The sequence below is a fragment of the Mobula birostris genome, chromosome 8 (genome assembly GCF_030028105.1).
Source record: "Mobula birostris isolate sMobBir1 chromosome 8, sMobBir1.hap1, whole genome shotgun sequence".
NCBI classification, from domain to species: domain Eukaryota; kingdom Metazoa; phylum Chordata; class Chondrichthyes; order Myliobatiformes; family Myliobatidae; genus Mobula; species Mobula birostris.
Window position 1 is genome coordinate 3563833 of NC_092377.1, and position 13167 is coordinate 3576999.

Here is a 13167-nt window from a genome sequence, read left to right on the forward strand (position 1 = left end):
TTCCGTAGATTCCCTGCTCCCTCAGCACCATCTGCCCCTCCACCTATCTTCGTGTCATCCACAAACTTGAACACAAAGCCATCAATTCTGTCACCCAAATCTTTCATCTCAGTTCAAGATTGTTTAATGCTATTTTCAGTACACAAGGGTAAAGGAGATTGAAATAATTTACTCTGGATCCAATGCTGTGCACAAAAAATCCAGAAAAAATATATTACCCAACAATAATAAAAAAAACAGTAAATAAAAATACATAACTTATATATGGAGATTGCTTGTATGCCCATGAAGTGACGTTAGGCACAGGACTGTCTGTACAAGGTGACTCTGACAGGAAATGATGAAGTAGTGTGTGGTTGGGGGTGTGGAGGGGTGGGTCAGTGGGTGGAGGTGTTGACCAGTCTTACTGCTTGGGGAAGTAACTGTTTTTGAGTCTGGTGGTCCTGGTGTGGATGCTACATAGCCTCCTCCCTGATGGGAGTGGGACAAACAGTCCTTGAGCAGGGTAGGTGGGATCCCTCATGATGTTACTGGCCCTGTTCCGGCACCGTTCTGTACGTATGACCTTGATGGAGGTGAGGCTGGACATATAGCATGAAAAGAAGCGGTCCCAACACCAGAGGGTCACGAGAGTGTGGAACGAGCTGCCAGCACACATGGTGTATGCGAGCTCGGTTTCAACAGGTACACAGATGGGAGGGGTACAGAGGGCTCTGGTCCAGGTGCAAGTCGATGGGAGGAGGCAGATTAAATAGTTTGGCATGAACTAGATGGGCCAAAGGGCCAGTTCCTGTGCTGAGCTTTTCTACTGCTCTATGATTCTAACTGATCATCTTGTACACCTCTATCAAGTCACTTGTCATCCTCCTTCGTTCCAAAGTGTAAAACCCCAGCTCGCTCACCCTATCATAAGACAAATTATTTGTTCTTCACAAGTTTGTTATAGAAACATAGAAAATAGGTGCAGGAGTAGGCCATTCGACCCTTCGAGCCTGCATCGCCATTCAGTACGATCATGGCTGATCATCCAACTCAGAACCCTGTACCAGCCTTCCTTCCATACCCCCTGATCCCTTTAGCCACAAGGGCCATATCTAACTCCCTCTTAAATATAGCCAATGAACTGGCCTCAACTGTTTCCTGTGGCAGAAAATTCCACAGATTCACCACTCTCTGTGTGAAGAAGTTTTTCCTAATCTCAGTCCTAAAAGGCTTCCCCTCTATCCTCAAACTGTGACCCCTCGTTCTGGACTTCCCCAACATCGGGAACAATCTTCCTGCATCTAGCCTCTCCAATCCCTTTAGGATCTTATACGTTTCAATCAGATCCCCCCTCAATCTTCTAAATTCCAACGAGTATAAGCCTAGTTCATCCAGTCTTTCATCATATGAAAGTCCTGCCATCCCAGGAATCAATCTGGTGAACCTTCTCTGTACTCCCTCTATGGCAAGGATGTCTTTCCTCAGATTAGGGGACCAAAACTACACACAATACTCCAGGTGTGGTCTCACCAAGGCCTTGTACAACTGCAGTAGCAGCTCCCTGCTCCTGTACTCAAATCCTCTTGCTATGAATGCCAGCATACCATTCACCTTTTTCACCACCTGCTGTACCTGCATGCCCACTTTCAATGACTGGTGTATAATGACACCCAGGTCTCGTTGCACCTCCCCTTTTCCTAATTGGCCACCATTTAGATAATAATCTGTTTTCCTGTTTTTGCCACCAAAGTGGATAACCTCACATTTATCCGCATTAAATTGCATCTGCCCTGAATTTGCCCACTCACCTAACCTATCCAAGTCACCTTGCATCCTCTTAGCATCCTCCTCACAGCTAACACTGCCGCCCAGCTTCGTGTCATCCGCAAACTTGGAGATGCTGCATTTAATTCCCTCATCCAAGTCATTAATATATATTGTAAACAACTGGGGTCCCAGCACTGAGCCTTGCAGTACCCCACTAGTCACTGCCTGCCATTCTGAAAAGGTCCCGTTTATTCCAACTCTTTGCTTCCTGTCTGCCTACCAATTCTCTATCCACATCAATACCTTACCCCCAATACCGTGTGCTTTAAGTTTGCACACTAATCTCCTCTGTGGGACCTTGTCAAAAGCCTTTTGAAAATCCAAATATACCATATCCACTGGTTCTCCCCTTTCCACTCTACTAGTTACATCCTCAAAAAATTCTATGAGTTTCGTCAGACATGATTTTCCTTTCACAAATCCATGCTGACTTTGTCCGATGATTTCACCGCTTTCCAAATGTGCTATTATCACATCTTTGATAACTGACTCTAGCAGTTTCCCCACCACCGATGTTAGGCTAACCGGTCTATAATTCCCCGGTTTCTCTCTCCCTCCTTTTTTAAGAAGTGGAGTTACATTAGCCACCCTCCAATCCTCAGGAACTAGTCCAGAATCTAAAGAGTTTTGAAAAATTATCACTAATGCATCCACTATTTCTTGGGCTACTTCCTTAAGCACTCTGGGATGCAGACCATCTGGCCCTGGGGATTTATCTGCCTTTAATCCCTTCAATTTACCTAACACCATTTCCCTACTAACATGTATTTCGCTCAGTTCCTCCATCTCACTGGACCCTCTGTCCCCTACTATTTCTGGAAGATTATTTATGTCCTCCTTAGTGAAGACAGAACCAAAGTAATTATTCAATTGGTCTGCCATGTCCTTGCTCCCCATAATCAATTCACCTGTTTCTGTCTGTAGGGGACCTACACTTGTCTTAACCAGTCTTTTCCTTTTTACATATCTATAAAAGCTTTTACAGTCAGTTTTTATGTTCGCTGCCAGTTTTCTCTCATAATCTTTTTTCCCCTTCCTAATTAAGCCCTTTGTCCTCCTCTGCTGGACTCTGAATTTCTCCCAGTCCTCAGGTGAGCCACTTTTTCTGGCTAATTTGTATGCTTCTTCTTTGGAATTGATACTATCCCTAATTTCCCTTGTCAGCCACTGGTGCAGTACCTTCCTTGATTTATTCTTTTGCCAAACTGGGATGAACAATTGTTGTAGTTCATCCATGCAATCCTTAAATGCTTGCCATTGCATATCCACCATCAATCCTTTAAGTGTCATTTGCCAGTCTATCTTAGCTAATTCACGTCTCATACCTTCAAAGTTACCCCTCTTTAAGTTCAGAACCTTTGTTTCTGAATTAACTATGTCACTCTCCATCTTAATAAAGAATTCCACCATATTACGATCACTCTTACCCAAGGGGCCTCTCATGACAAGATTGCTAATTAACCCTTCCTCATTGCTCAATACCCAGTCTAGAATAGCCTTCTCTCTAGTTGGTTCCTCGACATGTTGGTACAAAAAACCATCCCGCATACATTCCAAGAAATCCTCTTCCTCAGCACCCTTACCAATTTGGTTCACCCAATCTACATGTAGATTGAAGTCATCCATTATAACTGCTGTTCTTTTATGGCACACATTTCTAATTTCCTGTTTAATGCCATCCCCAACCTCACTACTACTGTTAGGTGGCCTGTACACAACTCCCACCAGCGTTTTCTGCCCCTTAGTGTTATGCAGCTCTACCCATATCGATTCCACATCTTCCCGGCTTATGTCCTTCCTTTCTATTGCGTTAATCTCATCTTTAACCAGCAACGCCACCCCACCTCCTTTTCTTTCATGTCTATCCCTCCTGAATATTGAATATCCCTGAATGTTGAGCTCCCATCCTTGGTCACCCTGGAGCCATGTCTCTGTGATCTCAACTATATCATAATCATTAATAACAATCTGCACTTTCAATTCATCCACCTTGTTACAAATGCTCCTTGCATTGACACACAAAGCCTTCAGGCGCTCTTTTACAACACTCTTAGCCCTTATACAATTATGTTGAAAAGTGGCCCTTTTTGATTTTTGCCCTGGATTTGCCTGCCTGCCACTTTTACTTTTCACCTTACTACTTTTTGCTTCTACCCTTATTTTACACCCCTCTGTCTCTCTTCACTGGTTCCCATCCCCGTGTTGTGAACTAACCTCCTCTCTCCTAGTCTCTTTAATTTGATTCCCACCCCCCAACCATTCTAGTTTAAAGTCACCTCAGTAGCCCTCGCAAATCTCCCTGCCAGGATATTGGTCCCCCTAGGATTCAAGTGTAACCCGTCCTTTTTGTACAGGTCACGCCTGCGCCAAAAGAGGTCCCAATGACCCAAAAACTTGAATCCCTGCCTCCTGCTCCAATCCCTCAGCCATGCATTTATCCTCCACCTCATCGCATTCCTACTCTCACTGTCGCGTGGCACAGGCAGTAATCCCGAGATTACTACCTTTGCAGTCCTTTTCCTCAACTCCTTTCCTAACTCCCTATATTCTCCTTTCAGGACCTCTTCCCTTTTCCTACCTATGTCATTGGTACCTATATGTACCACGACCTCTGACTCCTCACCCTCCCACTTCAGGATATCTTGGACATGATCAGAAATATCCCGGACCCTGGCACCAAGGAGGCAAACTACCATCCGGGTCTCTGGACTGCGTCCACAGAATCGCCTATCTGACCCCCTTACTATTGAGTCCCCTATTACAACTGCCCTCCTCTTCCTTGCCCTACCCTTCTGAGCTACAGGGCCGGACTCTGTGCCGGAGGCACGGCCACTGTCGCTTCCCCCGGGTAAGCTGTCCCCCCCAACAGTACTCAAACAGGAGTACCTATTGTCAAGGGGCACAGCCACCGGGGTACTCTCTATTACCTGACTCTTCCCCTTCCCCCTCCTAACCGTGACCCACTGGTCTGCCTCCCGTGGCCCCGGTGTGACCACCTGCCTGTAACTCCTCTCTATCAACTCCTCACTGTCCCTGACCAGACAAAGGTCATCGAGCTGCAGCTCCAGTTCCGTAACGCGGTCCCTTAGGAGCTGCATCTCGGTGCACTTGGCGCAGATGTGGACGTCCGGGAGGCTTGGAGACTCCAGGGCCTCCCACATCCGACACCGAGAACAACAAACTGCCCTCACACTCATACTGCCCCTCTCCTCAAATAACAAAAAAAATGAATACCAAACCTTCCTTGCCTCGCCCGTTTCCGCCTAAGCCCATTGAGCCGAAGTCCTTAAGCCCCAGTTGTTTACAATATATATTAATGACTTAGACAAGGGAATTAAATGCAGCATCTCCAAGTTTGCGGATGACACAAAGCTGGGCGGCAGTGTTAAATGTGAGGAGGATGCTAAGAGGATTCAAGTTTGCCTCTGTAATTGGAGTTGGTACTGGGGTAGAGAGAGAAACTTCATTTTCTACGCCATCCACACACATCACTCCTTCTCGTCAGTGTAGCAGGGTAGTTCCAGGGAAAACAGTAACAACGTAGAGTGAAGTGTAACAGCAACAGAGAAAGTGCAGTGCAGGCAGGCAAAAAGGAGCAAGGCCATAATGAGGTAGATTGTGAGGCCAGGAATCCATCTTATTGTACAACACTCTGATAACAGTGAGGCAGAAGCTGTCCTTGATCCTTGAGTCTAGTGGTACGTGCTTTCAGGCTTTCATACTTTCTGCCCACTGGGAGAGGGGAGACGAGAGAACGTCAGGGGTGGGAGGGGTCATCGATTACGCTGCCTGCTTTACTGAGGTAGACAGAGTCCATGGAGGGGAGGCTGGTCTCTGTGATGTGCTGAGCTGTGTCCACAACTCTCTGCAGGTCCGAGCGTTACGTTTGGATTCCAGGAGCAAGAATGGCCGATTCATGGACTGAGGCGAGGATGTCGTCGGCCCAGGCTTCCGGAGCCTGGCACAGTCCAAACTCCAGCTGGGACAGGAGGTGAGTTCACCCTGAGCCAGCAAACCCCTGCAGGAGCTCGACGGAGAGAGGTGGGGTGGGAGCCCGGGGAGAGGGAGCCTGGAACAGAGTGAGGGAGCCTGAGGCAGAGGGAGACTTTGGGAAGGAGGGAGCCTGACGCAGAGGGAGACTGAGGGAGGGAGGGAGCCAAAGTGAAGGTCTGACCCCTTTGCCTGCTCCATCTGAACCCCTGCTCTCTCTCCAGCAGGGCACCAGCCACAGTCGACCTGGATGAGATCACGGCTGCTTTGGTCCTCAGCAGCCTCTCCTGCAGTCCACGGGTTAACCTTTCGCACCCCACACCAGAACCAGGTAGGACCATTGCCCCATTGTGGAATCTCACTGTACACAGGGTTCAGTGCCAACAGAGTGCACAGGCACACGGCTGTGATCAGGTGTACTATGGATTCATGTGCATGGGGGGAGATATGTGAAAGGGTTCTCCCTGTGACATCATTAAAGACTAAAGATTAGCTTTATTTGTCACATGTACATTGAAGCACACAGTGAAATGCACCATTTGCGTCAACAACCTACACAGTCCGAGGATTTGCTGGGGGCAGCCCGCAAGTGTTGCCATAATGCCAGCACCAATGTAGCATGTCCACAGCCTACTAACTCTAACCGGTACGTCTGTGCAATGTGGGAGGAACCCGGAGCACCCAAAGGAGACACACGCAGTTCACAGGAAGAGCGTACAGACTCCTTCGAAGTTCAAAGTATGTGTGCAGTATTCAACCCCGTGAGATTTGCCTTCTCCAGACAGCCACGAAACAATGAAAACCACAGAACCCGTTCAAAGATAACCCTAACCACCTCCTCACACAAAACAAATCATGCGAATGGCAACAAAATCATCAACAACCCCTCCCAACCCCACATACAGAAAACAAATAGCATAAATGGTAGAGACAGGGGTCTTTCCTCGGGTCGGCGGCAGGAATCGAACCACAGTCGCTGGTCCTGTCACAACACTATGTTAACCACTGCACTCGTCTGCTACCCACGTTTTCCCTGTGTCCTTCTACTTCCTCCCTCACACCAGGTCAGAATCAGAATCAGGTTTATTAGTGTGGGCTTTCAGACCCCTGTAGCTCATCTCGATGGTAGTAATCCATCGTGAGAAGGTACAGGAGGTTCTGCGAGTGTGTGTTACTCGATGGTAGTAATGAGGAGAGGGCATGTCCCAGATGTTGATGGCCCAGAGGAGATTTCATGCGAATGATTCTGGGAACGAACCGGTGAATGTGTGAGGAATATTGGATTGCTTTGATTTTGTACTCACTGGAAATTGCAAGAATGAGGTGGGATCTCATTGAAACCTATCGAGTGTTGAAAGGTCTGGATAGAGTGGATATGAGGAGGGAGCTTCCTTTGGTGGGGGAGTCTAGGACCAGAGGGCACAGTCTTAAAAATGGGCACGTCCACTTAGAACAGAGATGAGGAGGAATTTCTTTAGCAAGGGGGTAGTGAATCTGTGGAATTTCTTGTCACAAATATGGCTGTGTAGGCCAGGTGACTGTGTGCATTAAATGCAGAGGTTGATAGATTCTTGATTATTCAAGGTGTGAAAGGTTACGGGGAAAAGGCTGAAGAATGGGGTTGAGTGGGAAATGGATCAGTCATGATGAATTGACAGGGCAGACTCGATGAACTGAGAAGCAGGACCTCCAGGGTAGTAATTTTTGGATAGTTGCCAGTGAGGGTAGGAACAGGGTGATTTGGCAGATTAATGTGTGGCTGAGAAGCTGGTGCAGGGGCAGGGCTTCAGGTTCTTGGATCATTGGAATCTCTTCTGGAGGTGGTGTGACCTGTTCAAAAGTGACCAGTTGCACCTGAACCCGAGGGGAGCAATATTCTCGTGGGCAGGTTTGTTAGAGCTGTTGGGGAGGGTTTAAACTAACTTGGCAGGGGGGTTGGGAACTGGAGTGAAGGGACTCAGGATAGGACGGATGGTTAAAAAGCAAAGATAGCGTGCAGTCAGACTGTCAGGAAGGGCAGGCAGCTGATGGGACTTTGTTGCAGCCAACAGGTTGAGTATCAAATCATTAGGGATGTAGCCAGAAAGGATAGCAATACAGTACTCAAGGTGTTTTATCTAAATGCGCGTAGTATAAGAAATAAGGAGGATGATCTTGTTGCAATATTACAGATTGTCAGGTATGATGTTGTGGCCATCACTGAATCGTGGCTGAAAGATGGTTGTAGTTGGGAGCTGAGTGTCCAAGGTTACACGTTGTATCAGAGGGATAGGAAGGTAGGCAGAGGGGGTGTTGTGGTTCTACTGGTAAAGAATGGCGTCAAATCAGTAGAAGGATGTGACATAGGATCAGAAGATGTTGAATCCTTGTCGGTTGAGTTAAGAAACTGCAAGGGTAAAAGGCCCCTGATGGCAGTTATATACAGGCCTCCCAACAGTGGCTGGGAGGTGGACCACAGGTTACAACAGAAAATAGAAAAGGCCAGTCAAAAGGGCAATGTTATGGTAGTCATAGGAGATTTTAACATGCAGGTTGATTGGGAAATTCAGGTTGATAATGGATCTCAAGAGAGTGAGTTTGTTGAATGGCTATGAGATGGCTTTTTGTGGTTGAGCCCACTGGGGGATCAGCTATACCGGATTGGGTGTTATGTAATGAACCGGAGGCAATTAGGAAGCTTAAGGTGAAAGAACCCTTAGGAACCAGTGATCACAATGATTGTGTTCAACTTGAAATTTGATGGGAAGAAAGTAAAGTCTGATGTAGCAGTATTTCAGTGGAGTAAGGAAAATTATAGTGGTATGAGAGATGAGCTGGCCAAACTAAATTTTAAAAACTTACAGAGAGCAACTAAAAAATCATTAGAAGGGAAAAGATGAAATATGAAAGCAAGCTAGCAAATAATATCAAAGTGGAGAGTAAAGGTTTTTTCAAGTTTGTTAAAAATAAAAGAGAAATGAGAGTGGATATAGGACCGCTAGAAAATGAGGCAGGAGAAATAATAACGGGTGGCTGAGGGATTGGAGCAGGAGGCAGAGATTCAAGTTTTTGGATCATTGGGACCTCTTTTGGCGCAGGTGTGACCTGTACAAAAAGGATGGGTTGCACTTGAATCCTAGGGGGACCAATATCCTGGCAGGGAGATTAGCGAGGGCTACTGAGGTGACTTTAAACTAGAATGGTTGGGGGGTGGGAATCAAATTAAAGAGGCTAGGAGAGAGGAGGTTAGTTCACAACAGGGGGATGGGAACCAGTGCAGAGAGACAGAGGGGTGTAAAGTGAGGGTAGAAGCAAAAAGTAGTAAGGAGAAAAGTAAAAGTGGCAGGCCGACAAATCCAGGGCTAGCATCAAAAAGGGCCACTTTTCAACATAATTGTATAAGGGCAAAGAGAGTTGTAAAAGAGCGCCTGAAGGCTTTGTGTGTCAATGCAAGGAGCATTCGTAACAAGGTGGATGAATTGAAAGTGCAGATTGTTATTAATGATTATGATATAGTTGAGATCACAGAGACATGGCTCCAGGGTGACCAAGGATGGGAGCTCAACATTCAGGGATATTCAATATTCAGGAGGGATAGACATGAAAGAAAAGGAGGTGGGGTGGCGTTGCTGGTTAAAGATGAGATTAACGCAATAGAAAGGAAGGACATAAGCCGGGAAGATGTGGAATCGATATGGGTAGAGCTGCATAACACTAAGGGGCAGAAAACGCTGGTGGGAGTTGTGTACAGTCCACCTAACAGTAGTAGTGAGGTCGGAGATGGTATTAAACAGGAAATTAGAAATGTGTGCCATAAAAGAACAGCAGTTATAATGGGTGACTTCAATCTACATGTAGATTGGGTGAACCAAATTGGTAAAGGTGCTGAGGAAGAGGATTTCTTGGAGTGTATGCGGGATGGTTTTTTGAACCAACATGTCGAGGAACCAACTAGAGAGCAGGCTATTCTGGACTGGGTTTTGAGCAATGAGGAAGGGTTAAAATTAGCAATCTTGTCGTGAGAGGCCCCTTGGGTAAGGGTGACCATAATATGGTGGAATTCTTCATTAAGATGGAGAGTGACATAGTTAATTCAGAAACAAAGGTTCTGAGTTTAAAGAGGGGTAACTTTGAAGGTATGAGACATGAATTAGCTAAGATAGACTGGCAAATGACACTTAAAGGATTGACGGTGGATATGCAATGGCAAGCATTTAAAGATTGCATGGATGAACTACAACAATTGTTCATCCCAGTTTGGCAAAAGAATAAATCAAGGAAGGTAGTGCACCCGTGGCTGATAAGAGAAATTAGGGATAGTATCAATTCCAAAGAAGAAGCATACAAATTAGCCAGAAAAAGTGGCTCACCTGAGGACTGGGAGAAATTCAGAGTTCAGCAGAGGAGGACAAAGGGCTTAATTAGGAAGGGGAAAAAAGATTATGAGAGAAAACTGGCAGGGAACGTAAAAACTGACTGTAAAAGCTTTTATAGATATGTAAAAAGGAAAAGACTGGTAAAGACAAATGTAGGTCCTCTACAGACAGAAACAGATGAGTTGATTATGGGGAGCAAGGACATGGCAGACCAATTGAATAATTACTTTGGTTCTGTCTTCACTAAGGAGGACATAAATAATCTTCCAGAAATAGTAGGGGACAGAGGGTCCAGTGAGATGGAGGAACTGAGCGAAATACATGTTAGTAGGGAAGTGGTGTTAGGTAAATTGAAGGGATTGAAGGCAGATAAATCCCCAGGGGCAGATGGTCTGCATCCCAGAGTGCTTAGGGAAGTAGCCCAAGAAATAGTGGATGCATTAGTGATAATTTTTCAAAACTCGTTAGATTCTGGACTAGTTCCTGAGGATTGGAGGGTGGCTAATGTAATCCCACTTTTTAAAAATGGAGGGAGAGAGAAACCGGGGAATTATAGACCGGTTAGCCTAACGTCGGTGGTGGGGAAACTGCCGGAGTCAGTTATCAAAGATGTGATAACAGCGCATTTGGAAAGCGGTGAAATGATCGGACAAAGTCAGCATGGATTTGTGAAAGGAAAATCATGTCTGACGAATCTCATAGAATTTTTTGAGGATGTAACTAGTAGAGTGGATAGGGGAGAACCAGTGGATGTGGTATATTTGGATTTTCAAAAGGCTTTTGACAAGGTCCCACACAGGAGATTAGTGTGCAAACTTAAAGCACACGGTATTGGGGATAAGGTATTGATGTGGATAGAGAATTGGTTAGCAGACAGGAAGCAAAGAGTGGGAATAAACGGGACCTTTTCAGAATGGCAGGCAGTGACTAATGGGGTACCGCAAGGCTCAGTGCTGGGACCCCAGTTGTTTACAATATATATTAATGACTTGGATGAGGGAATTAAATGCAGCATCTCCAAGTTTGCGGATGACACGAAGCTGGGCGGCAGTGTTAGCTGTGAGGAGGATGCTAAGAGGATGCAGGGTGACTTGGATAGGTTGGGTGAGTGGGCAAATTCATGGCAGATGCAATTTAATGTGGATAAATGTGAAGTTATCCACTTTGGTGGCAAAAATAGGAAAACACATTATTATCTGAATGGTGGCCGATTAGGAAAATGGGAGGTGCAATGAGACCTGGGTGTCATTATACACCAGTCATTGAAAGTGGGCATGCAGGTACAGCAGGCGGTGAAAAAGGCGAATGGTATGCTGGCATTTATAGCGAGAGGATTCGAGTACAGGAGCAGGGAGGTACTACTGCAGTTGTACAAGGCCTTGGTGAGACCACACCTGGAGTATTGTATGCAGTTTTGGTCCCCTAATCTGAGGAAAGACATCCTTGTCATAGAGGGAGTACAAAGAAGGTTCACCAGATCGATTCCTGGGATGGCAGGACTTTCATATGAAGAAAGACTGGATGAACTGGGCTTGTACTCGTTGGAATTTAGAAGATTGAGGGGGGATCTGATTGAAACGTATAAAATCCTAAAGGGATTGGACAGGCTAGATGCAGGAAGATTGTTCCCGATGTTGGGGAAGTCCAGAACGAGGGGTCACAGTTTGAGGATAAGGGGGAAGCCTTTTAGGACTGAGATTAGGAAAAACTTCTTCACTCAGAGAGTGGTGAATCTGTGGAATTCTCTGCCACAGGAAACAGTTGAGGCCAGTTCATTGGCTATATTTAAGAGGGAGTTAGATATGGCCCTTGTGGCTACGGGGATCAGGGGGTATGGAGGTAAGGCTGGTGCAGGGTTCTGTGTTGGATGATCAGCCATGATCATAATAAATGGCGGTGCAGGCTCGAAGAGCCAAATGGCCTACTCCTGCACCTATTTTCTATGTTTCTATGTTTCTATGTGACAAGGAGATGGATGATGAACTAAGTGAGTTATTTGCATCAGTCTTCACTGTGGAGAACACTAGCAGTGTGCCTGATGTTGTAGTGTGTGAAGGAAGAGAAGTGAGTGCAGTTACTGTTACAAGAGACAAAGCGCTCAAAAAGCTGGAAGTTCTAAAAGTACATAAGTCACCCAGACCAGATGAACTGCACCCTATTGTTCTGAAAGGGGTAGCGTTAGAGACTGTGGTGGCATTAGAAATGATCTTTCAAAAATCATTGGACTCTGGCATGATGCCAGAGGACTGGAAAATTGCAAATGTCACTCCACTCATTAAGAAAGGAAGGCAGCAGAAAGGAAATTATAGACTAATTAGTCTGACCTCAGTGGTTGAGAAGATGTTAGAGTCAATTGTTAGGGATGAGGCGATGGAGAACTTGGTGACACAGGACAAGATAGTACAAAGTCAGCATGGTTTCCTTCGGGGAAAATCCTGCCTGAGGAACCTGTTGGAATTCTTTGAGGAGATTACAAGTAGGATAGATAAAGGGGATGCGGTGGTTGTTGTATATTTGGACTTTCAGAAGGCCTTTGACAAGGTGCCACACATGAGGCTGCTTACCAAGTTAAGAGCCCATGGTATTACAGGAAAGTTACTAACATGGTTAGAGCATTGGCTGATTGGTAGGAGGCAGAGAGTAGAAATAAAAGGATCCTTGTCTGGTTGGCTGCCCGTGACTAGTGGTGTTCTGCAGGGGTCGGTGTTGGGACCACTTCTTTTTATGCTGTATATCAATGATTTAGATGATGACATAGGTGGCTTTGTTACCAAGTTTGAAGATGATATGAAGATTGGTGGAGGGGCAGGTAGTGTTGAGGAAACAGGTAGGATGCAGAAGGACTTAGACAAATTAGGAGAATGGGCAAGAAAATGGCAAATGAAATACAATGTTGGAACATGCATGGTCATGCACTTTGGTAGTAGAAATAAATGTGTGCACTATCTTCTAAAAGGGAGAAAATTCAAAAATCTGAGCTGCAAAGGGACTTGAGAGTCCTTGTGCAGAACAC

General features: G+C 45.8%; 1 protein-coding gene across 3 annotated transcripts in view; it reads left to right on the plus strand.

Moving 5' to 3' along the window:
* The window catches only part of LOC140201108 (zinc finger protein 395-like), a 37888-nt gene that overhangs the window by 3777 nt on the left and 20944 nt on the right, over positions 1–13167 (plus strand). For 2 of the 3 annotated variants that reach the window (XM_072264715.1, XM_072264713.1), the window contains exons 2-3: positions 5681–5800; positions 6024–6130. In XM_072264715.1, coding sequence (XP_072120816.1) covers positions 5681–5800; positions 6024–6130 — 227 coding nt within the window. The remainder of the gene's footprint in view (positions 1–5680; positions 5801–6023; positions 6131–13167) is intronic. The other variant, XM_072264714.1, reaches the window with a different exon arrangement.